Below are 27,123 nucleotides of genomic sequence, written 5' to 3'. Positions count from 1 at the left end.
CATATGAGAGTTGATAGTAACATGTTTTGTTCAACAGTTTACTTCCACGATATCTTTCAATGTGTCTATAAAATGAAGACTGGTGTGGCCAGGCATAGTGCCTCACGCCGGTAATCCCAGCACTTTGGGAGGCCAAGGCAGGCAGATCACGAGGTCAGGAGTTTGAGACCAGCCTGGCCAACATGGTGGAATTCCATCTCCACTGAAAAAAAAAAAAAAATACAAAAATTAGCCAGGTGTGGTGGCATGAGCCTGTAATCCCAGCTACTTGGCAGGCTGAGGCAGGAGAATCGCTTGAACCCAGGAGGCGGAGGTTGCAGCGAGCCAACTTTGTGCCACTGCACTCCAGCCCAGGCAACAGAGCAAGACTCTGTCTCAAAAAAAAAAAAAAAAAGAAGAAGACTGGTACAGCTCTATTTACCTTGCCATTAAATTTGGCTACGAAGTCAAAGTGTTTCTTCAGGTCAGTGGCCAAAATTGCTTCAATGACAAGGAAACGGAAATGCTTAAATTCCACATGGTCAAGGTTAACTAAGAAGTTATACTCTGGCCGAGACATGAAAAGATTCCATGCAGCAGCTGCGTGATGATTCTCCAAAACTGAACGATCGTTATATAGCACCGCCTAGGAAAATAAGAGAGTTAAGAATTTAACTTTTTAAGAAAAAAAAATTACAAAAATCCTGAGAATATGCAATGCTTTTGAAATTGCTTTTTATTCATACAGCAAAGAAATATAATCACATGACTCCTGCTTATTAAGAATCACTTATTACTGTACAATGACTCTATTATTTTTCTTGATTAAATTTACCTTTTTAGTAAGATAAATTCCTTTCCTTGAAAACTTAGTCCAAACTCTTGTGAGGAGGCACTAGCGTATTTTAATAGATATTTTTTAAAGATTTTTTTTCTTTAGATTTCTTTGTAGGGTACAGGAATTTAAACATAAAAAATATATACAAATAGAAAAGAAAGAGGAGGGAGGAAGAAAATAATTACATTTACATATACATGTGAATATATATATATATATGATATATAATTATACCAATGCTACAATACCTCAAGAGGTAACTAGGCTACTTTCTATATCTGGCATAAGCATTACCTCCTCTTAAACACATATAGCTATTAAAGATGAATGGAATCCCCAAAATGCTTATGATTTAAAACATTCTCACTCCACTCCACAAGAAATATCACCTTTTATCAAGTATTTGAAGACATAAAATGACATTTACTTGTTTGAAATTCTCTAATAATGCAGAGAGAAGTTTTATTAGATAGTTTTTTTTTAAAGGAAAGCTGCCTACAAAATGCCTGAACACTAGTGTGCAAGATGGCCTATGGAGAAATAAAAAGACATAGGATACAAAGAAGACACTAAGCACTGAATATCCATATAGAGGTACATAAAAATGTAGATGTGTAAAAAAATCTGAACGGCAAATTATCCTGGCCAGTGGATTTTTGCCTATATTTAGAAAAAATAATTTTGGTGTATGAAAGACAAGTGGAAAGAAGGCAGACAGTCAAGAAAAAAAATACCAGATAAGTTTTATTGTATATAGATTCAAGAAAAACTATAGAACAGTCCATAAGATCAGCTATGGAAATGGATAGCAGTGGAATAGAACATAAGAGGCAAAGAAGAAAACAGAAAAGTCAATATCAAATGAAACTGGTCTCTAGATCTTGTAGAAGAAGAGAGGATCTCAGAATGTTTAGTAACTTGGGTTCAGCTAATTAAATAAATTAGGGACTAAATTTGATTGTATAAATGGGTATGTCTAGATACTTAGTGATGATTTTTTTTACTTAGATGGAACTATACACCAAGATGAACTTTAAATTTATTCACTGTTTTTGGAATCTATGTTTAGGCAAAAAAAAAAAAAAAAAAAAAAAAAATTCCTCCAATGAAATAAATTGATGTTAAAATCCTACCAACCTATAGATACGTCATAAGAATCATAATCATTATAATGAATATATTTCAAAGGAATGGTATTTATATACGAAGAAACCTCACATTCTTAAAAGTCCAAGAAATACTTGGTTCTCTAATCTTTTCAGAAAGGGGATTTTGTATAGGTTGCCTTTTGTTTGTTGAAGAGGTCCGTTAACATGAATTCAAGTAGGTTTTCTTCCTAGGAAGAAAACTGAGAAATGATTCCCACAGATAATAAAGTTGTATACCTGCTATTAGAATCTTGGAAGAATCCATGGTTTCTTTTCAGAATTAGCATGGTCTCTGAGAATTTTAACATGAGACTATATATAGTTCGGCTTATATTAACTTGGGGCCTATTATAAATCATACTCAACTTCACTTTCTTGAGAAATCTTTAAATTAGTTCTCCCAACCAAAATCTAAAGATTTACCTGAGGAGCACTAGTTGCAACCAGGAAAGCATTAGTCCTTCCTGGGTGATCATAATCATGCATGGCTGCAGCCACATACAGCGCCATCAACTCTAAGGCAGGGATATTCCCAGACAGACATCCGTATTTATCATCTGTCACATTATACGTTTTTGAGAATACATATCCCATATGTCCATGTGTAAATCCACTGTCAGAATCTGAGAAGAGAAAATGAGAGTCAAAGAAATTTTTTAAAAAGTATTAAACTGACATCATTTGTCTTGACTTCCTTTTTTTTTTTGAAAAAAACACCCTTGTTCCCATCTCTCATAAGTCAGTGCAGATTCACTTCATACATACCTGAATCACTGGTTGAACCATGGTCACTAATCACAGTTGAGAGGCCTGGAATAGGCTGTGTAGTAAGATACCAAACAGCATGTAAAACATCAGTGGCATGGATTCTGTTATGATCTGTAACCAGTGAATAGGAACAGTCATCAATTTACGAACTTTGGGGTCCAAGAACTAAGAGTGCCATCTACTGGATAAACAGTCTAGTTCTAACATTTTACTATTTCCATGAAAGTCGGCCAAACTTTCTAGGACAAATATTCTTTGATTACTCTTCCGTAACTTTATAACATCCATAGTAACAAGAAAAAAAACAACAACCCTACTTGTAACATTTATTATGCGTGCAGGTATCCGAAGTAGAAAAATCTGTGTCAATAGTCGACTAGAAACTACGTATACAGGAAACACACTGTGTGAAACAGTATAATGTTTACTCTGGTACTTATTTTCATGCTCCTGCATAAAACTATGCAGAGAACAAGAATAAATGTAATAGCTATGACATACTTCAACTAAATCAGACAGAATATTTCATCTCTGATTAATGGTACTCAAAAATAATCTGGGAATAGAACATAACACCATTTCTCTGTATCGATCTTAAAGCACTGCAGTAAAATATCTTTTATATGTAGATTTCATCCACAAGCAAAATTCAAAGCCACAATCAATTATATTCTCTGATCTAGACATTCTAATTTCAGAATAAAGTTCTAAGAAATATCTAAAAAGAAAAAGAAAAGCCTCTTTGTATAATGTAGGAATGTAATTCCTTTGTAATGTATTTTGTATGTACATTTGAATGTAAAGCCTTTGTAATGTAGGAAGCTAAGCCATTTAGAAGAGTTAAAACCTACGGGAAAACCAGATTCACTAGTCATAATGTCATAAGGGAAGGGGGTCGTACTCCACATGTGCAGTTCAACTTCTTTCAAACCATAACCACATGCCCAGTGTGCTCTTGGCTCACCTCCCTTTTCCGTGCAATTCTTCCAAGTTTTCTGTTTGTTTATCAGACCCCTTATAATACTTCACTGATTAGTATGCTTTATTCTAAATATACTAACTTCACATATTGTATTTCTGCAAAACAGCCATGATACTGTTTCCTTCTCTAGTATAAGAGATTACATTTCTGCATAATACTTAACATAAGGAGAAGAGAGAAACAGGAGAGAACTAGAATGACAAGGAGAATATGAGAGAAACACCTATTCCCTAGTCAGAGAAGAAAGAGGAAACCTATGGTCAATGTTGCAATTGTAGCACCCGGGTAGGTGTTAAATTTCTGGCAGCCATTAGGAATCAGTCTTTAAGTGACAATATGCAGCTAAATGTTAGGTAAACACCCTAGAAATTCAGTGGAGAGGCCTGGATGTGGGTTTGAAAAGATCTCATCAGAAGAGCTTAAAGAAACTCAACTCCAGCCGGGTACAGTGGCTCATGCCTATAATTCCAGTACTTTGGGAGGCCGAGGTAGGTGAATCATTTGAAGTCAGGAATTCAAGTTCAGCCTGGCCAACATGGTGAAACCCTGTCTCTACTAAAAATACAAAAATTAGCCGAGCATGGTGGCAGGCACCTGTAATCCCAGCTACTTAGGAGGCTAAGGCAGGAGAATTGCTTGAACCTGGGAGGTGGAGGTTGCAGTGAGCTGAGACTGCACCACTGCACTCCAGCCTGGGTGAAAGAGTAAAACTGTCTCAAAAAAATAAAAGAAGAAGAAGAAGGAGAAGGAGAAGGAGAAGAAGAAAGAAACTCAAATCCTAGTCTTCTGAGGAGAAAATAGCAAAACTTGTATACCTGTGTCAATCATAAATATGAATATCAATATTATATGATAATTGAAAGAACAATTTTATTAAGATTGGCATCTATATCCCTGAGTATAGACCATCTCAAGTGATACAAGCCCATTACATTTACAAATAATTCACAGGCAACACAATTACAATCATATTTTATGTCTGTACTTGGGCTATTTATGAATTGATCATACTAGAATTTTCTGGATTTGGGACAGGTATGGTTTTACCTCTGCTATAATATTTATTATTCATGCTAACTTGGGTGAGTTACTTAAAATCCACTTCCTTATCTTAAATATAAGATATAGTAAAAAGTCTCATTTCTTTATCTTAAAAATATGCGAATAATATTGCCAGATTCATAGTACAATTGTGACAATTACAGAAGGAAATAGATTTTAAAGGGCCTGATACATGGTGAGTTTGTAATTTGTGTAAACATTATTCATGTAAAATAAATTGCTGCTGCAGAACAAGATAAAACCAGTATAGATCACCAGCTTTCTCCCAGAGTCAATGCTGGATTTGTAAGAATAAAATAAAGTATCTTCTACCTCCAGCGGTAGAAGATAGTAATGACCTGGTATGGTAGGAAAATGGCAGTCTGGGAGTAGGGTTCCACTTTTGGGATATATGTTGGAAGCCAGCTTCTTAGTTAAATTATCTTCTCCTGTTGCAAGCTGGGAAGATTACTATATGCCAGTAGTTAATATTATTATTGCAAGTCAGAGAAACCTGTGCATGAACATAGCGGTACAGAGGTGGATGGGGGGCAGTTTCATAGTGTTGGCAGAGCCTGTCTGAGGTAAGGAATCAATAATATCTATTCCAGGTGAACTCGCAGCTTTTGAGCTCTAATCCTCCCCGCCCTGTCCCCCACCCCAAGGTCCAGGCCCAGAAAACTTTATAGGTAGTGCTTTAAAAAAAAAAAAAAAAAACAAACTTTCAACAAGCAATCAATCCTAAGTAAATAATCTAGTGCTGAAAATATAAGCAGAAAAGCTGCCAAACTCATTTTATGAGACTGGTACAATCTCGATTTAAAAACTAGGAGTAAAGACAGTATATATATTTAAAAAGGTTCCTTTTGCTTTCGAGTACAGGTTTAAAAGTACTAAGTAAAAAAATCGCTAACCAAATCTACCTGCTTATTTAAATATACACATCTAGTTATATGTATGTATGTGTTGGAGAATAACACCATCATCAATCACTTAGATTGAAGAAGAGAAAACCATCTGTCCTGTTAGCAGTCAATAACATATTTACTTATCAAATATTCACTTAGCATGTACTCGGTATTACGCCAAGTGCTGGCATCTCCATTGTTCTTGTCATTAATTCTCTGGTAACCCAACCCAGGAGCAAAGACACCCAGGAAAGAAGCTAGCAAGATCAATGTAAGTTACTGACAGGTTTCTATGTGATACATAAAAATGCTAAAAGATTACTCTTCTTGTTCTGGCCAGGGTAGGCAACTGAGAAGGATAAGAAATGTTATCAGAGCTATCCTATTATCAGAGTTATCAGAGCTATTTTATCCTTAATATCATCATACCTCTTCCTTCATCTCTGCATTTTGGGCAAGCCTTCTCGATGACGCCTTCACTCACGTGGCAACCCCCTCGCCCTCTTTAATAACATATAGACGTACATGCATACACTAGCACATGGTACACCCTACCTCTTTCCCAGAGTCCGCCCATCTCCCTCTTCCGTCTTGATACACTTGGTTTCTCAACTTTCTCCTTTTCCCTCAAGCACAGAGTTGAAGTGAGCTGGTGTGGAGGGTTGGAGTTGTATGTAAATTCACAGATTTTAAGATCCAAATTTATATATTTTTTATTTAAAATTTCGTCTATGCTCCTATGCACCATAGGGTAAGCGGAAGTAGTAAAGAATAGAGGTAACACTTCGAATATTTTGTTTTCTCTTGGAATATAGTTAATACTCTCGTAGTTCTGCCCCTCTAGCATGTACCATGTCACTTCAATATCTAGCTTTAAAATCAGTGGGCACATCATGTACAGCTTAATTGAACTGAACTAAATATGGGTTGAGCAGGACTATTCTCATTGCTGCCAGGAAATAGCTACATGATCACAGGTACTTCTGAGGCATTCTCCCCATTGCTCAAACTTAAATCAGAATGAGAGGTGTTAGGGAGAATATACTTTAGAGAAGAAACTCTTTGAAAATAAAAAAACTACCATCAAAAATAACTGGATTGATGAGTGAATACGAATGGATTTTTGTTTAATAAGCAAAATGCCCAATAGAAAGGAACTATGAATGACACCAAACATTATTTATGTCCTTATGCAATTGGGTATTGATCACACATTAATTTATCCTAAGTTTGATTGAACAAATATATTTTGATCACATTTATATTATTGAGTTGACCGTATTTCTTGTCTTTCTGTTGCTACTAACAAGAAATTTCTTTATTTAACTCTCTGTTTAAGTCTAGATTCTTCAATTTTTGTCAGGATTCTAATCACAAATTTAAAAGCTTTCCTACTTACCCTCTTCTCTTGAAAACTGTTAAAGATACACTTAGAACTATAATAAGAAATTTAGTTTCTAATATTAGCACACATTATCATATTAAAGTTAATCCAACCCCATTTTAACTTTGGTTCCTCTTATGCTTCTTTTCAACTAAGGATTTATTTAGATAGAACCATTAGAAATATAGTCCAAAGTAAATATTAAAATAAGTAGGTACACAGTAAATTTTTGTACGTGCTAATTATAACTAATAAGTGAAGCTTTTAATAAATATTCATATTAATTTACAGTCTCAGCCCATATTAAACATTATTAGTTAAAAGTGATCACAAATGAAGCTAGAGCTTTCCTATGAAAAGATGTAAATAAATTCCCTTTATGGAGAGTATCCGGGACTTCTAATAGAACAAGCAGGTTTATTATAACAAGTTCTTTTCACCTGGAATAAAGAACCCACTCTTTCAGGGAAAAAAATATCTATTTACTTGTAACATATAAAAATGTAATAAGAAAATATAAAAGTGAATAATAAATCTTAGAATCGGAAAACTTATTTTTGTACTTAAACACTTGCCATCTTTCAATTATGATTTAATGACATACTACCTGTGAAAAAGTTGGTAGTTTTTATGTCTATGAAGTTTAGTATTAATTTGAACTCAGTGGAACTTTGCTATGGCTAATCATATCATTAAAATACATTTGAAAATATAACATGAATTTGGAAATTCAATCTAGTGATTAGCTGTTTAGTGTTTTTAGTGGCTTCCTTTCTAGAAAAGTTTATTTATATAACTCCTTAACCTTTGAGGAATTGTGAACACTTAGGTCAATCACTGGCATCCAACCAGGGTGGGCCCTGGGAAAATTGTATTGCGAAAGCAAGGCTTATCTTGAGATCCTTTCCAGCTACCCCTTTTGTCATATTTCTCTTCCAGATTCCATGTATTTGTCAGCCAGATGTTCCCAGGGGCCCTGGTACTGTTCAGCTTCTCTTTGCCTTACTCCAACTGCCTTACTCTGACTGTATTTTGGTCCCATATTCTTCAGAAAATCTCATTAGTAGATTCAGTTCTTCATTATTTTTTTCTATGATACACTATCTGCTGTGGATATTCATTTCAATGTAGCATGTGGATGGGATTTTGAAAACAATACGCTCATAGTAAATCCCTAGGTTAATGTGATACCCCTTCCTGGAAATACTTGTGCTTTATCAGTATTAATTATGTTTTTAATGTAACTTCAGCTCTTCACAATTATGAAAAAGTTACAGAACTCTGAAGTCTGAGGTGCATAAAAGCAAATATAAAAGCTTTTAAAACTTTTAAGCTTAAAAGTTTTAAACTTTAAAAGTTTTAAAAGCTTAAAAACTAAAATATAATTTAAATAACATATTTCCAAGACATGCTCCAATCAACATATTATGTTTGATTACTTTCCTTTCTATATTATTTATTTCCTTAATGTGTTACATGGTTTTTGAACATCTCCACAGTTTCTCTGTTTGGACCTATAGACATTGTCTCCCAAACCATATATTTTGTAGCACTGTAGGACCATTTTACTTATGTGTTCTGATTGATGATTCCTGAAATGCTACATAATGAAAATTTAACATCTCCTCTGTGTTCCAATTTCTTGTTATTATAAATGGGAAACTTATTCCCGCAAGACTCAAAGCTTGAATTCTTGATTGTGTGTTTCCCTTGGGTCTTCCCATTTACCTGATTTTTAAAAATGTTTCTCATCATTTTTCCATAACCACTTCCAGATGTCTTTTCTATTTTATTCATCAGACCATCATCCTCCTGTCCCTCTAAACACCAGCCAACTTTATCTTATGTGGAGAAAACATATATAGTGACTTAACTCTTCAGATGCCACAACAAAAGTTGAATTCACCCAATAAAAGGGATGGGTTAGTAAATGAGCAATACATTTAGTATTTATTTATTTCCAAAAAATAACCACATTAAAGTGGACTCATGTTGGACTTCCTGTGTGCCAGGCACTAAAATAGCCTCTTTAAAATTATAATCTTATTTGATCCTAACAATCATATGAAGCAGGTGTTATAATCCTCATTTTATGGACTAAGAAATGAGGCACATAGAGCTTAAGTAAACCCTAGGGTCTCATACAGCTGAAAAGTAAAGGAGCCAGGATTCTAACACAGGTGATATCCCGTAATCTACCATATGATGTCTCCATATTGAGTATCTACCATATGTAATTCTGTGCTACCTGCTAATGATTCACTATCCCATTTACCCACAGCAAATCTGACATATTTTAAAAGTATTATTTCACAAATCACGCATACTTACAAGGAATATCCCTGTATCCAATCTCCAAAGCATGAAAATAATTCATAAATTCCCTAATTGGAATTTTAAAAGCTTCAAAGAGGCCCATGTCTTCAAAAAGTCTGTAAGATACCTGTAAAAAAAAAAAAAGACAAAGCCTTATGAAACATGAAACATCTCTATGTGTATGTCAGACATAAAGAGAACAATGGTGAAACTAGGTAAATATTGGTAACTGAAAACACTATATGCCTTTCCAAAATCTGAAGGATGTCCTTTTAAATTGGTTAAAATGATAATTATCAAAAGGCATTGAATATTGTATATTGTATATTGAAACTAAGGACTTATTTCCATTGTACATGTCTCTTTAAAAATCTTTTGAAATTAGACTTTTTCCATTTAGTCTCAGCCAAAAGGTGATGTATTGGAATTTTCACATTAAATCATTTCAATTGTCCTAAAGTTTTACTATGGCAAAAATATATGCATATTTTCCATAACCAAAATTTCATAATTTTTGTTCTTGTAATCTCAAAAGAAAAAATCTCAAAAAGTTCTACTGAGCAAGTCATCTGAAGCTGCATTTGTTCAAAGTTTAATGTCTGGGAAATTGGGAAAGTAAACAGTGACTAATAAGGATCATATATCAATATATTACTCTGTTTTTGGAACACGATTGGAACCAAAGATACATTATTGAATTTTGCATGAATCTAATTGTTAATTATCCTTAATCTTTTTATTGTCTACTGGTATCCAGGACTCTTAGAAAACACTGTGTGGCAATTTTGGTCAAGTTGTTTTCTCCCATTCCCAGCTCACAGAACTTCAAGGGAGTGGCTGGTACCTGTAATGAAATTCTGTACGCTGTCATTTGTGCTGTAAAACCGACTGTTATCATAACCACTTTTCTACTAGGTCTGAATTCTCATTTGGAGAACTTGAAGATACAATAAGTCAAGGTGTTTTATGAAGATATGAGAAGCAATTGAAGGAATGTAAAAACCCTGGGCTTCTGATATGGATACATCTACTTTGGAATCCTAGGTTGAATATTTACTAGATGACTTTAGAAGAGTAGCATATCCTCTTTTAAGCCTTAGTTTCTTCTTCTATAAAATACATATTAAAAAAAAAAACCTGCACTACAGTTACTGTGAAGATTAAGTTTTAGAGAGTCTGTGAGATATACATCAAATATAAAATGAGATGAGATGTGTGTCTCTATACCAGGGAACATACTTCCTAGTAAAAAATAAAATAAAATAAAATAAAATAAAATAAAATAAAATAAAATAAAATAATATAAAATGAAATAAAGAGAGAAAATGCTTCTTGGCTCATTGCCACATCCTGTGGCCCTGTTACAGGCTTATTTGCAGGAAAGATCACTCCCTCAAAGTTGCAGTTTGCCATGGGTTTCAGAAAGAAGATACACGATCTTCCAGGGGCATCCCTAAGGTATGAGGCTAAGGTGAATTGGACAGAGCAACTACCCTTAAATCTGTCCTTAAGATCAGCTAGTGTGAGACATTGCTTAGCACCAAGAAGAAAGGAAGGGAAGAAGAACAGGACTCTTAACTCCTACTAAAGTGCAAGGGCTGCCATTATATTCCTCAACATGGTGATGGAAGAATAGAGTCTAGCAGAGGCGAAATATTTTACAGACTTTGTAAGAATTTTTTGTCTCGTATTCCATCAATAATGTTAGTGTACCCCTAGACTAGACAGCCATATGTACTTGTAGAATCAAACACTAGAAGAAACGCCTGCTATCTTTTCCCTTCAATCTTCACAGATTAGGATCCTCACCCCAAACGAAGTTCCACATTGAGATATGTGTTGAGTGGTCCAAAGACAGCTCATCTCTGATGCACTGCGTAGAAATCAGCATTTCAGTGATTTCTCTTCTATTGTTTTGCAGAGAAGTGTTAGTGGCCCCAATAAATCTGGGTTGGGTCCTGAATTCTTACCTAAGTCTGATATTCACAAGTTTGATGGTCCTTACTATCTCTGCTGTGATACTTACTCAAATTTATAAGAACACACCTAAAACATGTGAAGATAAGCTGATACATATTATCGCACCATCCTCTTTATATAATTAAGGGTGTGTATTTCAATGGGTATTCCGTAGTACAGCAAATCCATCATTTTGTTTTGTGGTTTGAAACATTTTCAAATTCTTAATTTCTACTTGTTTTCTTTCTTCTTCAGCAAAACAAATAATTATTTACGTGAAAAGCCTTGAAAGTAGTCTAGCCTAAAGAAAACAATACTCAGAGGCTGGTTATGCAGCAACAGTATTATTCTATAACTCTATGTGATGTGTTTCTCAGAGCACTAAGAGGAAACATATTTTGGCACAATGTATTACCTTTGATAAGGTCTAAGTGCTGTAATATTCAAAAGTTTTTAAAAAGTCATTGAAAATAATTATAGACAATAAATTAGTATCTCTAAATAGGCAGTTTTCTTCTTTTAGGGGCTTGTGTCAGATTTTCTTTTGCTTAATTCTATGAATTCTAGATCATTTGTCCCTTGTCTACGTATCTCTATCCCCTCCTACTTTGTCTTTAAAAATATATCGTATTTTAATTGTAGAATATAACATCTGACTCACGTGAAGTTCCAGTTTCTTTTGTTAACCCACGACCAAGGAGTCTACAGAGTGTTGTGTTCTAAAACTTCCTTTCTCCACACAACACCTATCCACAAGTGTCAAGAATTTACAGAGCTTTAAGCAACCAAGGAACTGTTTTTCCTATATTTAAATTAGTGTGAATGAATGCATTTCTTACCTGACTAAGAATACGGCCACATTTTCTTCCTATATTTTCCACTAAATCGAAAATCGGAAAATTCCAAGTATTTAGCTGCTCCATAATTGAGTCCAGGTTATCCATGACAAGAGGTTCGGGAGCAAGAATTGGTTTGTCCTGTAATGTTTAACGTTAAAATACTTAAACAGCATGCAGTTTTTCTACAGGGCAATCTGTGCTTTGCTAAATTCAGTAACAACAGTGGCTATCGGAAATAAATGACTTAAAACTCCAAGGTGAATAAGTGATTTTGCTTAAAAAAAGTCAAGATGAACGAGACAATGACCCCAAAGTAAGAAGGAAAGGAACTAAAGCTGTTTCAGATATCAATTTTGCACTATTAGGTGCTTGCCTATCACTGGTCCATATACACTGCCGCAAAAACATGGATATTTCTTCTATAAGTTAGTATAACTACTTTGAGTCTACTGTAAGGTTCTTAAATAAAGTTTTAAAGACTTCAGAATATGCTGTAATTGCATGTAAATTTATGTCTCTTCATAGTTACGTAAATTTTTCGGAGATGAGGGTTCCCTCCTTAAATTAAGCTCTCAAAAGAAATCCATGAGTAGGAGGACTTGATCATTCCTACTATTATTATTAAGTTTATATTAACGCTTTAAAATGGACATAGGATTAATGTTGCCACATTTTTTAGGGATTTTAATTTATTTCATGTGATCTACTGTTTCTTGAGAAACATGCACTACGTAAAAGTAAAGGTTTTTTATAATTGGTCGCAAACGAGGATGTTCTTAAAAGTACATTTGCCAAAAAAAAAAAAAAGATAGATAATGAGGATAAGGAAACATATAAATTATTTTACCTCATGATCTATCTGACTTAGAAATACAAACAGTAAATACAGTAAAAGAAAAATGATAATAGCAGCCATTGATGATCACTTGAGAGTCAACAGTTTTCTACCACTTGCCACCTCCCCACAATGAAGCTGACTCAAATGTATGCTTCCATCCTCCTTAAATGGATCTCTTCAAATACACAAAGTAAGTAATCATTAAAGGATATTTTAATAGGTGACTAGTGCCAATATATGCCTGACAATATTACAAGAAAAACAAATATTGGTTCATGTTCTAAGTCAAGGAGGTACTAGAGAAAACCAGCAGATGTCCTAAGTCAATGAATATCTACTTCCCTCCCTTCCTTCATCTTTCTTTTCTTTGTTGATAAAATATTGTTTTAAGGAATGAAATAATACATTTTCCTGTATATACTTTTTGATTGGGTTAAGAAATATCTGTAATCATTGTGTAACTGTAAATGCTTATGCTTTTAATCACCAGATAATAGAACCATTAAGAAACCAATAATGCTTGGAAAGAGAAAAAATATATTGATAAATCAGGGAAGGGCTGTAATACATGTGTAATCCAGATGAAATACATCTGTAAATCTCATGTTTCAGAGATTATTATTATTATTATTATTATTTTTGAGATAGAGTGTCACTCTGTTGCCCCGGCTGGAGTACAGCGGCATGATTTCAGCTCACTGCAACCTCCACCTCCTGGGTTCAAGTGATTCTCCTGCCTCAGCCTCCCATGCAGCTGGGATTACAGGCACCTGCCACCATGCCTGGGTAATTTATTTATTTATTTACTTACTTTTTTAAATTTTTTTATTTTTTGAGACAGAGTCTCCTTCTATTGTTCAGGCTGGAGTGCAATGGCGTAATCTTGGTTCACTGCAACCTCCACCTCCCAGGTTCAAGTGATTCTACTGCCTCAGCCTCCTGAGTAGCTAGGATTACAGGCATGCGCCACCACGCCCGGCTAATTTCGGCATTTTTAGTAGAGACAGGATTTCACCATGTTGGTCAGGCTGGTCTTGAACTCCTAACCTTGTGATATGCCCACCTCGGCCTCCCAAAGTGCTGGGATTACAGGCACGAGCCACTGAGCCCGGCCATGCCTGGGTAATTTTTCTGTATTTTTATTACAGATGGTGATTCACCATGTTGGTCAGGCTGGTCTCGAACTCCTGACCCAGTGATGTGCCTGCCTCGTTCTCCCAAAGTGTTGGGATTACAGGTGTTAGCCACCATGCCTGGCCTCAGAGATTCATTTCTAAGCCAATATCTGTAACAGAAGCTGATCTCTCAAGTAAATGAGTGAGTTAAGTGATGATATGGGACTACCAGAAACATCATGGTCTCAGGAGCATAGGTGCTGCAAGCCGATGCTTTCCTCAGAGGCTCTCTCAGGCACTCTGTTTCATCTTCATTCTGTACAATGTCACTGCTGTCACTGTTGTTATTGGTTTCATAATCAGAGGTAACTTGAGCAGTGTCATCTACAATTAAAAGAGAACAACTTATTACGAGATCCACAATGGGGAAAGGGAGCTCATTTAAGCAAATTTTGCTAAGATGCATATGGTAAATATACTGTTTAGGGAAATAGGGCTTTCATGAGCTTACACTCCAAGAATATAGGATCATAGGGTAGAGAACATCACACATCTGTTAACAAAGTAAAACAGATGGAAATTATAATCTGTAATCCGCATGACATTCAATAATCCCTCAATAATATTTTTTAGATCAACAGTTCACAGGACTTTATGTTTCTTTTTTCTCTATTTCTCTCCCTATACATTAAACCACTGAGTGACTATAACACTCTAGAATGGGCATGTGAGGTGGGAGAAATTGAGTTGACACACCCAGGAGTAAAGTGCTCTGTGGAGCACAGAGTGATGGCATATGCTTGGGAGCATGGGAAATCCTATGTATCCAATCCCATTTCTTAGAATCCTGCGGCTTCCTTCCTTATCTGTCCTTCTTCACTGTTGCCATTTCAGTCAGCAGTAAACTGTGCTAACTAAAAGACCAATCGGTAAATACCCAGAGTCTGAAGTCTATGCTCTCTGAGCTCCTATGACGTTTCTCATAGCTGAGTAAGGTGCCTGAGGGAAGTTGATTGAGTATTTGCTCTGTTTTGGGAACCACTTAAAGTACTTCCAATGTCAGAAGTAGCAAGATAAAATAACATTTCTATACAGTTCTATATATTATATAAAATGACCTCTTGTGTTTTAGAAATATACACATGTATAAATGTATAAAAACATTTTGGAAAGCTTTGCACCCAAACTTTACCAATGATTAACTCCAGTGAGTAGGAGTACAGATGATTTTAATTTTCTCCCTTGTCCTTTTAAATCTGCAATTTAAAAAATCAGGCCAGGCGCAGTGGCTCATGCCTGCAATCCTCGCACTTCAAGAGGCTGAGGCGAGAGGATCACTTGAGGCCAGGAGTTTGAGACCAATCTGGCCAACATCATGAGACCATGTCTCCCGGCACCCCTCAAAAAATCAGAAATGTAGGTCACTGTTTTGATCAGGAAAACAAAAATAAGGCAATTTCCATTTTGGGAAACAGAATCCAAAACAATTACCTGTTCTACTTGGTGTCCGAGTGGCTACCCCACTTCTGTCCAGGGGCTCATCAGCAGGATTCCCTTGGGAATATGGTCTGCCACAGCTAAAAAACATTGGAAAAGTCATAGGCACATACCATCTATGTCTACATTAAGATAAACAACAATAATCAAATATTTCTACCTTCTGCTTATTTGTTTTGTGAAAATAATCATTTTGTTTGATACATAAATGCTGATATGCAGTGTACTACTTTCTTTTTTGTGAGAGAGCAGTCACTACAAAGGATTAGAAAGTTCATTTGACTCTCAGTCTCCTCCTCCTTTATCTAGATCATATTTGAGGTGAAAGTGATAGTAAAAGTTTGTTAGATTATTTAGAGAATACTGGTATAGGCTGCGACCCACTTATAGTGGCCATTTTGCAGGTGTTGATCTATATTTGGACAAGGGTTATCTGTCACAATAAATACCTCTGTGCCTGCTTAAAAGCCTCATTATGGGCCAGGCTGCTTAAAGGTTCATTATGGGCTCACGCTTGTAATCCCAGCACTTTGGGACGCCAAGGCAGTTGGACCACCTGAGGTCAGGAGTTCGAGACCAGCCTGGCCAACATGGTGAAATCCCATCTCTACTAAAGATACAAAAATTGCCAGGTGGGGTGGTAGACGCGGTAATCCCAGTTACTCAGGGAGGCTGAGGCAGGAGAATCACTTGAACCTGGGAGATGGAGGCTGCAGTGAGTGGAGACTGCAGTACTGCACTCCAGCCTGGGTGACAGAGCGAGACTCCATCTCAAAAAAAAAAAAAAAAAAAAGAGCCTCATTGTTAGATTTATTTATTTGGGTTATGATATTTTCGTGTCTAAACAGAACTTTAAGACAGGATAGGTTGAAATAAAATGACAGTATATGAATTTTATGTTTTGCTACAAAATAAAAAATTGACTTCTTTTTTTCAGATTGATCAGTTACTTGTTAAGGCCCTACAGAAATGAACAAAAGAGGGGTGCATTTTGATGAAGAGTGAATGTATGACTGACTACAGAGGATGCTGGTTGAGAGAAACAGGCCCCAGAGGTACGATAAACCACCAAGAAAACCAAAGTTAAGAGAGGTAAGCAATGCCCTCTACCAGAAGGTGTTGGAGGAATGAAGTTTGACTGTTTCAAAAATTAAACAGTAACCCCACAAATGGCCTGACTCGGGCCATAAACTGGCTCTTCCCTCTTCTATCTTGTTTAGAGACTTCATGATTAGATTTTGATTCTGCAGTTCGCTGCTGGGTTCTTTCTTTCTGACTAATATTACAAAGGGTCTCAGAGGATTTTCTTGTTTGTTATTTAACCACAGACTTCCCACTCTAAAATGAAAAAAGTAGTGATAGCTTATTGTTTAATATCTTAAATAACTCATCATTTTTTTTTCCTGAATTGTGCTTGTGTGTGCACTAAGAGAAGAGCATTTTCCAGGAAGACTGCATCTGCATACTAAGTAACTTTACTTTTCAACCCTTGAGTGTAAATAGAAAAACATTACCTGTAAAATATTTCTAATTATTAAACGTGTCAGTTTGGGTTAGAGAATAAAAAGAAAATGATAGGACAAAAAGGAAAAAGAAAGGAGATGGAATTGGTAGGCTTACATCCTTAGACGAAGCTCAGAAGAAGTTGAGTTTATTAGCCTTAAAATTTTTCATTGCAAAGTAATACCTAAAAGGACCATTTAAATTAGTACTTCAAATATGCCAGCTCTCATGCCAGAAAAATAGCTTGTTGCATAGACATTACAGCAGCCAAGAGACTGGGATTCAATGCCAAACTCTTCAAGTTCAGCAGGGGAAACCACAACAATTAGTCGTGTGTTTCTGGAGCTCTCTGTGCCTACATGGGTGGCTGCCTTTAAGGCAATAATAAAACCTGGTTTGAATTACAGATTTATAAAGCCTAAACAAATAAAACACACACTACTGGATTTATAAACATTACTGAACAAGTAGACAGTGAAATCCTCTTGTTTTTCTCTGAAACCTTATATAAAAATCCCATTGCATTCTTCCTAAGAACACAAAAACAAACAAACAAACAAACAACAACAACAACAACAAACACAAAAAACTACACTATGATGAAAAAAGCTATGTGAGTGGTAGAGCTTTTCTGAACATCTCTCTCCTTTCTTTAGGGGACTTATTTCCCCAAAGTCCGGAACCCACAGTGGGAGACTCTCCCTAAAAATGCTGAACCCAGATGTCCTTGATGAAGATTACTCCACTGGGCTTCATCTTGGCTCAGGGTGCATACAATAAAACAATGTTTCTTCATTGTGTTCTGCCAAACGTTAGATCCGTGAGCAATTCTTGGGTGTTAACCCAAATAAATTGGTTCTGTGGTCAAATAAATTCAAAAAACACTAAATGAAACAACAAAAATAAATAAAGAGGGATTCTTTTAACAGAGCTTCTCAGAGCTTTTAATAAAGCCATGTGTGTTGTGAATTTCTAACAGGGAAGTATGATATATCTTCTGAATATTTTACTACAGAACTTGCTTTTCTGTGGAAAAGAGATGAGATTAATATCCCGCAGAAATTATTTTATTAAAGAAACTCATAGAAGGCAGCAGAATAACTTTTGCATAGTAGAATAACTTTGGCTCTGGGCGAACAAATGAAAATAATTTCTCATTTAAAAATGTCAGTAAAGAGAAAGGAGGTAAAAATAAAAATTATAAAGAACATTTAATTTATAGAGCTTATGAGTAAAAATATGAAAATGAAAATTATAAGGCTTAATATAAGTTGCTATTTCTTAAAGCTGAATATATTGAAAAAATCTGAGTCTGTGAAGTAATATTTGATACTAGAAAACCAACATGTTACTCATTTATTCAAATAGTTACCCTCATCAACTTCAGAAATGAAATACTATTTTATTCAAGGTACTCTCATAGTTAAAAACACTCAACTGTTTTTCTACTTAAAAAATACCATAATGCTTTAAGATCAATTATTCAAGGTATTAGTGAAGAACAATAAAAATACATTAACCAGTAAGAAGAGATAATTATTTCTTGTGACAACCTTGGCAAAATAATTACTCTAGCCATGCTAGGTCATTTTTTTCTTAACCTCTGTGATAGATAACATTTTGTAATTTTGTTTCAACATGATAGAATAGCACATACAATTGCTTAAATTGCATTCAGAAAACTATTTGAGTCCAGCCATCCTGTGTGATGTATTATTCACACATTTTTAGACTCTAAAAATGGGAAATGCAAACTGACGATTAAATATGGCTAATATCAATGTAACAAGTTCCCTGGAGAACAAGTACAAACATTCCAACAGAATGAAGCATTACAACAGAATATTTGATATCATTTTTTAGTTACAAATTTTCTATATTCACCATCAGGAAACAGGCAACATATACAGCTAATGATTTTGTATCCTCTCTAAAGATTAGCTGTATGAACTGCATGGATTCTAAACTTTGTTAATAGAAAACTACTAAAACGTAAGTTTTTATTGTAGCCTACTCAACACAAATCACATTATCCTTTACTTGGTTGTCAACTACTTTGACAAACCTACCCCAAGCTGCGTGGGCTGGTGGTAGGTATTTCTAGGGAAAAACCACCATCAGTTTTATTATTAAACTTCAGTTCATAAAAAATCCTTACCTGCTACATATAACAGGTGGAGTCAGGATTTGAGGGGATAGGTCAGGGGCACTCTGAGTGTAAGTTAAGGCCCTGTGAGAACCTAGACTTTGTTTGACAGTTGTGTCAGCAGATTCTGGAAACTGCACTGCAGAAATTTTGCTGACCAGGCTGCTGGCAGGAGTCCCTTGGAGAGGTGAGGAGCAGGGCGATGAAAGAGGTGAAATTTTAGCGAGGGCACCTAAGAAAGAATGAGAGTTAAGTAACTAAACAAATGTCTTTAAAATGCAAAATTGCAACTGTTGAACTTCACCTGGACTCTTACAAACTCAGTAACAACCACGTGCCTGCTCAGGTCACTGGGCTGGCCTCCCCCACATACCAACATCTGAAGCCAGTGCGGTTGGGGTGTCTCCACAGCATTAAATGGGAGGAATGAATCATCATAAAAAAATAGTGGCAATGTTGACACATACAGTCAAAGCCTTGGTGTCCTGGAGTAACTTCAGGACAGAAGGATATTATTTTCTCCTCCCATTTTTGTTTCTTCTTGTCATTCTGACATGGAAATAATAGTTAAAATTTTCTCATGTGTTGATTTTCTCTTAGGTTGTGAAGGTTTTAGCAGGAACAGGATCTGCTATTGTTTTAAATATTAACCAGTATCTGGGGCAGAGTTCAGCAGGCATCAGATGCTTAAAATATGTAAATAAAGAAGATGCATTACTGAGAGGAAATTAACCTTCTTAACTCACAGTTTCAGTGAAATAAGACCTTTCAGTGTGAAAGACTGCTTTGATCAAAATAATTTTTGAAGAAAACATTTTAAAATGTAATATAATCCATTTCAGATCAAACAATAGACCTAAAGCTTCCATTTCAAGTGTGGATATTTGTGCCAAACTGTCTGTATTTACTCTCAATTGTAAGAGTTTTACAGGACACTGGCTTAGATTTCAAAGTGTGGCTGTTGGAAGACAAGGAAGATGTCTTTTGAAGTTACTGTCTCCCAAACACAGAGAAGGCAGCCTGCACTTAAAATGGAAAAAAGGAGAGGAATAACTTCTGGCCAAAAACGCTTACTGGTTTTCATGATTTTACGGCTGAACAATGTACTGTAGGGCAAATGAAATGACATTATTAAAAGTCATTCTCTATTTCTCACCACTTAGGAAAATTTATAGCCATCCACCTTCACATCATCAAATTATGTGTGTGGTTAGCTGGCAGTTGGCTTACAGCGAAGTTTGCTTCCAGGATCTAGCTTCCTCAAAAGTTTGATTTGTCACACCAAAGGTTTTCTGGTCCACTGAAAAGAATATTAAGTTTGTTGAGGGAGTTTGTGTGTGTGTGTGTGTGTGTGTGTGTGTGTGTATAATTTTCTTTTTAATTTCTTGTTGGCACTGTTATTTCCTTTTGTTGTTGTTGTTGTTGTTAAAGATGAGAAATCTCACTCTCCCCTTGCTTCAGTGTGAAAAGCAGCACTCCCTTCTAGTTCTTTCTCAGCATATCTATTGTTGATTCCTAAGCAGCAGCTCAACCCCCTCCCAGCCTTTATACTAAGCAAACAAAACCACTTAGACCCAGAGAGGGTAAAAAACCCTCCCAAGGTCACAGTACTAGTACATGGAAGAATATAGAGTAAACCCAGCTATTCTTAGTAAAATGAGGCTTATAAACCAGTACCTCTATCAGAGATTATCCAAGGGGGAAGTAAAATCAATGGCCTATTAGGCAGCATTTGCATTGCTCCTTATGTCATGCCTAATGGTTTTTATTTGGGTTTCTACTTCTATTAAAAAGACTCAGTTATTTTTTCCAAAGATAACGACAAACCTTCACATTACATAGTATCCTGAGCCAAAAACAAATCAAAACAAAAAATTAAGTTCACAAAGGTTTTAACTCAGAATTTCCCAGCCAATGTATGATTACGTGCAGCAAGGTGGGTTCCAAGTTTGCTGTGCAGTATTTAATGGTTGAAAATATTTTTTTAAAAAGAAATATTTTATTTGGAAACCCTAGAATAAACTCAATTTTTAATATTATCTCCAACAGCTTATAATTAGTTTTTCTCATTATAATTTTATAAAATAAAGCAAATCTAGTTTTAAAACTCAAAATCCCTTCTCATTTCTCTAATGCTATGGTATTCACAAATACTATTACACATATATGGGTGCTGTGATGTAAAGGTTAAAAAGGGTTGGTCTAATTTTGACCACTTTTTGGATTTAGACTGGGACTCCAGATAATCTTAGAAAGGTACTGTGGCCGTTAAGGAGCTGAATCCTAGTATGATGTGGTAGAAACTTTACCAAGGAATCTGTACTGAGTATCTCAAGGATTTATTCATCCAACAAGTATTTATTGTGAGTCTAGCTCCATGGATGGAGTAGGGTACAAAATAAAATCCCTGCTCTTAATGGAGCTCCCACCTTTTTAGGGGAGACAGAAACTAAAAAAATAAAGTCAATAAAAAAGAAAAGTTAACTTAAATTCAAGTAATAGGAAGAAAACAATGCACAGGGTAGAAGGCAGGGAAGAACATAAATGCTCTTTAGATAGGATGGACTGGGAAGGCCTTCCTGGCTGGGAAGGGATAGGGGTGGGTAAAATTTGAATAGAGGCCTCATGAAATACAGAAGACATTTAGACAGAAGTAGCTGGGGAAAGCACATTCAGGAAAGAGGGACATACCTGGGGGATGTCAGAGGAGCAGTCAGGAGGTCAGTGGTTGGCAGCTTAGCAGAAAGGAAAAAGAGGGGCAGGGAACGTGGTCAGAGAGGTTGCTGGGCAAGTCTGGATAGGGTTGGGTAGGGCCAGGGCAAAGTTTTATTAGGTTGGTGCAAAAGTAATTGTGGTTTTTGCAATGAAAAGTAATTGCAAAAACAGCAATTAAAAGTAATTGCTGTGTCATAAGAAAAAGAGATTCCTGATAGACACTGTGTTAGGCAATTCCTTAGTTGTTCTCATAGTAAACTGTGAGTTTTGGGACAGTTTTCTACACAATTTTTTTTTAACAGAACAATAGCTCAAAGCCCATGAGAACATTGTCCATTTCTGTCTTGACACCCTGTTTTTTCTGAAGGCAATTTATGAGAAGAGTGATTTTTTTCATTGCTAAGTTTTAGTAGCTGCCAGCTGATTGCTTCAGATACATGCAATTCACTCTCAAACACAAATTTTAAAAATCACACAAACATTAGAGTTCTTGGAACTCACGGATTAACTAAATTTAAACAAACAAGCAGATTTTAAGACATCAAATTTACTGCCTGGGATGAAATTTAAAATAAACCTGTAATAGAGAAGCTCTGCTTCTGTAGCATTAGTCTACATATTTTGAACACTTTTAAAAGCATAACTCGGCTAGGTGCGGTGGCTCATGCCTGTAATCCCAGCACTTTGGGAGGCCGAGGAGTGGGGATCACCTGGGATCAGGAGTTCGAGAACAGCCTGGTCAACATGATGATACCCCATCTCTACTAAAAATACAAAAATTAGCCTGTTATGGTGGTGCATGCCTGTAATCTCAGCTACTCTGGAGGCTGAGGCAGGAGAATCGTTTGAACCCGGGAGGCGGAGGTTGCAGGGAACTGAGATCATGCCACAGCTGCACTTCAGCCTGGGCGACAGAGCAAGAATCCGTCTCACACACACACACACACACACACACACACACACACACAAAGCGTAACTCTTGGCAACACTCATGAGAAGCAGGGATATTTCTATTCTGCAGGTGAGAAGCTAAAGTTATAAAAGTGTAAGTTCTCTTTTTTTCCCAAAGCCAAACTACTATTTTTCCCAGTGTGCATTATCATAGTTTACTTGAAGTTTAAAAACAGAAAGAATTAGGATGTACATGCATATTTTGAAGACCGTATCGGTCTTCAGAAAGATAGGGAGATAAATGCAGATAATAACCAAATTTTCTTTATAGAAAGGATAAACTATAAATAAATGATTTCAGATACAGGAAGAGGACAGTCTAAGGAACTGGGAGGAATAACCTTTGGAAGTCTTCAAAAACAAATTTTCTAAAATGCTTTGAATGTAATCATGTCTAAAGTTAGAGGGATGACTGTTAGAACCTTTGAAAATCTCATCTAATTTTACATCGCATACTCACACATTTACACACTCACACATGACTGAAGAGATTCAGATAAACATGCATTCTCTCAAATATATTATTTATCTTCACTTTATGTTTGAGTAATTTTAGCAGATTCCAGGAAGAAGACATAGCTCATGAAACATAAATTTTTGAATGATTCAAACTGTCCTAATGTGAAATACTTAAAATCAAAACACTTAAAAACGAAAAATTAAAAATATAATTTTAAAAATAAAGTCTAAAATGCCAACTCCTTTGAGTAATTCGGCCTTTAATTCCTTGTTCCTGAGAGCATGAGAAAATGTGTGTCAGGACACAAGGAATTTTGGGCAATCAAAGAGAGAAAATAAACAATACTGCAGGGGAATTATTTAAGTGAATCCATCTGTTTTGTGCTATAAAACTCTCTCAGTTTAATTTTAATGGAACAAAAAAGGAACCAGCTTGTCTGATAAAGACATCTCTTTTTTCCATGCCCAGATGAAAACGGACAGCCTGAATATTTTTTCCAAAGCAGAAATTGCATCTAAAGAGAATGCCAAAGAAAAAGAATCACAATACCATAATTAAAGTTCTCTATATTTTCAAATTTTGTATAAGAGAAACAGTCTAGATTATAGGTGTAGAGATATCTGTTATCACTGCAATCGGCAGCCAAACTTACAAGAATCCAGGAAAGGACTACTGCAAATACAGTAACTATAAATTCAAGGAATTTTTAAAGCAGAATAGTATCATGGTAGCTCCACAATGTCAGTGACTCATACTAGAAGAGCAAAATTGAAAATACAAATTATATTTGAATCTCCTGCTTTTAAGCTTCAATTAAAGGAGTCCTATGTGATTTCATTCATTTATTTTATATTAGTAACTGCATAATAACTTATGTTTCAGTTATTTAAAATTAACATTGATTGACTGAACTAAAGGACACTCTGTTTACTTGATTTGCACAAAGAACAGATTTCATTAGTCCTCTCTGGAAACAGGGTATTTATCTTTCTGTGTGTCTCTTCTTACTTCATACTCGCTTTCTCTCCACCTCATTGCCTATTGCTCTTACATGTTTCCTCAGACTTTCTTCACATTTCATTTGATTCCATTTGCTTACACTCTTTGCCACGAGGGGGCTCTTCTCAGCTTCTTTCCATGGAGTTTATGGAAAACCAGGATGCATCACAGTCAACTGCATCAAACATGTCACAACTACTTAGCTCCATCAACAACCCAAACAGGGAAGCAAGGATTTTAAAGCAGAAGGGTCCATCTGATTAGGATAGAGTTGTAATCTCTTTTCGGCTCTCTCATTCTTGATAGACGTTTTTGTCTCTTTTGGCAGACCTTTAGGAATTTAATTAGTTAGATTCAGCATGCCTGGGATATAGGTTATTTTATAAACTTTTAGCTGTGCTGTGACAGCTGTCTAAAGATGCCACAATGCAAAATCCACTCCAAAATGATCATGATAGAAATGTCTTATGCACCTGATGGCAAGAATGGAAGGGCACTCTCACTGTGCCTGTGGCTCTCACTCCTACCACCTGCCCATGTGGTATCTTATGTGAACATTCCTTTCCTTTTACACTTTGCTCTTTCTTCTAGAGTGCAGTCATACAAACTGGGGATCAGGACACAGGAATATGAGGCTGTTGCATCATTTGCTCTGTTATTTCCAGTGTCTACCTAATCATAATTTTCAGCTTCTTGATCTTATCATGTTGGTTATTCAATAATTTTTATGTTATTACTTAACCAAAGAAACAGGGAGAGAAAACCAAATCCTTCTATTATCTTGCATCTACCCAAGGTCACAGCCAAAAAAAATCCTAACCTTAAATTATGACAATTTGTCATCCTCATTTTTTTCTAGTATGAAGTCATTAGGACAAAAGAAAGTATTTGGGATTCATTGTATGACCTAGAGAAAGCAAATTACTTAACCTTCTTGTTCCTCAGTTTCCTCATCTGAACCCCCTTTTCGAGCTACTCACAGATTTAGAACACTTAAATTTATATTTCAACTCTTGAATTACGTATTATTACTGTCTGAAATTTTAGTTCTGTCCTTAAAAAATCTTATAAAAACTATTCACAAATCTGGAAATACTATCATTTATGAATTTAATGTTTGTTTGGATTGACTCATGGTTTTCAGATTTGTTTAACATTTTTATTAGATCTCAAACTTTCTCTTCTTCCACTTCTTTCTAGAATATATCCATCATAAATTCCTTTAGTAAAGATTTGGCAGATGGTAAAGTTTTGACTTCCTTCAAATTGTCTTTAGTTCGCTCCTATTCTTGTAAGATGAATCTGCCAGGCACAAAACTTTAGGTTATCACATTGTTTCAGAACTTTGAAGAAAATATTCTACTGTGTTCTGACTCCTAGTATTTCTGACTGTTCTGCTCTCAGCCTGACTGCCTTTCCTGAAAAGGAAATTTGTCTTTTCTCTGGTAGACTTTAGGATTTTTTTGTGTGTGTATCTTTGGTGTTGTGTAGTTTCACTATTTTGTATTTACGTGTGAGTTTCTTTCCATTTACTAGGCTTCTCCTAAGTATTTTTTGTCTTCTATCTGCTACTAAAACTCTGATTACACATATCATGTATATTAGACTCTCTAATTTTTCTATATATCCTAAAATCTATTATATTTTCCAATTTTTCATCTGTATTGCTCTCTGGATAATTTCTTCAGATCGTTCTCTACCCAGTTTACTAACTCAGTAGTCTACTATGCTATTTAATATTTCCTTGACTACATTTCCAAAAGTTATATTTAGCTGCTCTGCAGTTACATCTTTTCTCATTGCTATTATTTTTCCTTAAATATGTAAATTTTTGAATTAAATTTTAATTTAAATATTTTCATCCTTTTATAGATCTAGAAACTTGTATTTTTATTTCTGTTAACTCAAACTCATGGTGTTTCTTTGTGCAATTAGCGATCCTGGTTGTAAGCTCTATGTTTGAATCTGATCTGATAAAATCTCATGGCCCTTAACTGGTGATGCTTCCCTTCCAAAAGTATCTGTATATATTTTTGTAGGGAGCCAAGGGGCCCTATATACCTAAAACCACTTTAGCGCTCCTTTAAGACCTGTTGGGTTTAATGTGGAATTCTCAAATGCAGTTTCTCCACCTTGCTGGAGTCCCAGATGATTCTTCTTAGTACTGAGCTAATCCGCATTTGCCTTCAGGAATATCTCAATTTAAGTATTTGCCTACATTATCCTACATTGCCTGGCCCTGGTGAAAGCTCAATTTTATTAGCAGGTCATTAATAACTTCTAAGTGGCAAAATTTAATGAACATTTCTAAAGAGCAGAGAGGACCAGATTAGTTGTTGGAAAAGTAGATTAGCTTCATGGTTTCTTTTACTGATGTAATTTCAATAAAATGATACAAAAAAGCTATCAAGGCAAAGCACACAATTCTGAGGGACTAGATTCCCATAAAGAGGAGAACCTCAGAAAGGTGAGCCCAAATCTTGTAAATTGTTCTTCCCTTCATAGCACGATTTACTGACTATTGGCATGGAGTAAGAAGTGAAGGATTCAGACAGAGGGGTGCAGCTATTCGGGAGGCAAGCCAGCAGAGCTTTTAGCAATGTCATGAAGCTGATGACATAAAAATTGGAGTTTGGGGTTGCCATGGCAGCCAGAACTTGAATGTTTCATATCTCAGTGGGAAGTGGGCAGTTTTACTTTTAACCATTTGATGAACTCTTAAACTGCTAAAGGCAGT

The 27,123-nt window shown here is 35.6% G+C and overlaps 1 protein-coding gene across 2 annotated transcripts in view; it reads right to left on the bottom strand.

Annotated features, from left to right (window-relative positions):
- PDE3A (phosphodiesterase 3A) overlaps positions 1-27,123 on the bottom strand; it is a 321,926-nt gene that overhangs the window by 26,739 nt on the left and 268,064 nt on the right. Inside the window, exons 6-14 of one of the 2 annotated variants that reach the window (XM_030939371.1) lie at positions 19,274-19,493; positions 15,607-15,692; positions 14,345-14,499; positions 12,163-12,300; positions 9,380-9,491; positions 2,731-2,844; positions 2,389-2,588; positions 422-625; positions 74-202 (exon numbers count right to left, since the gene is read on the bottom strand). In XM_030939371.1, the coding sequence (XP_030795231.1) occupies positions 155-202; positions 422-625; positions 2,389-2,588; positions 2,731-2,844; positions 9,380-9,491; positions 12,163-12,300; positions 14,345-14,499; positions 15,607-15,692; positions 19,274-19,493 (1,277 nt within the window). In that variant the 3' untranslated portion in view covers positions 74-154. Of the gene's footprint in view, positions 1-73; positions 203-421; positions 626-2,388; positions 2,589-2,730; positions 2,845-9,379; positions 9,492-12,162; positions 12,301-14,344; positions 14,500-15,606; positions 15,693-19,273; positions 19,494-27,123 lie in introns of those variants that run through there. The other variant, XM_010361353.2, reaches the window with a different exon arrangement.

Source organism: Rhinopithecus roxellana, chromosome 10 (assembly GCF_007565055.1).
Source record: "Rhinopithecus roxellana isolate Shanxi Qingling chromosome 10, ASM756505v1, whole genome shotgun sequence".
In the NCBI taxonomy this organism is placed as follows: Eukaryota; Metazoa; Chordata; class Mammalia; order Primates; family Cercopithecidae; genus Rhinopithecus; species Rhinopithecus roxellana.
Note: the sequence above shows the minus strand (reverse complement) of the source record. Positions and strands in the feature narration are given on the sequence as shown.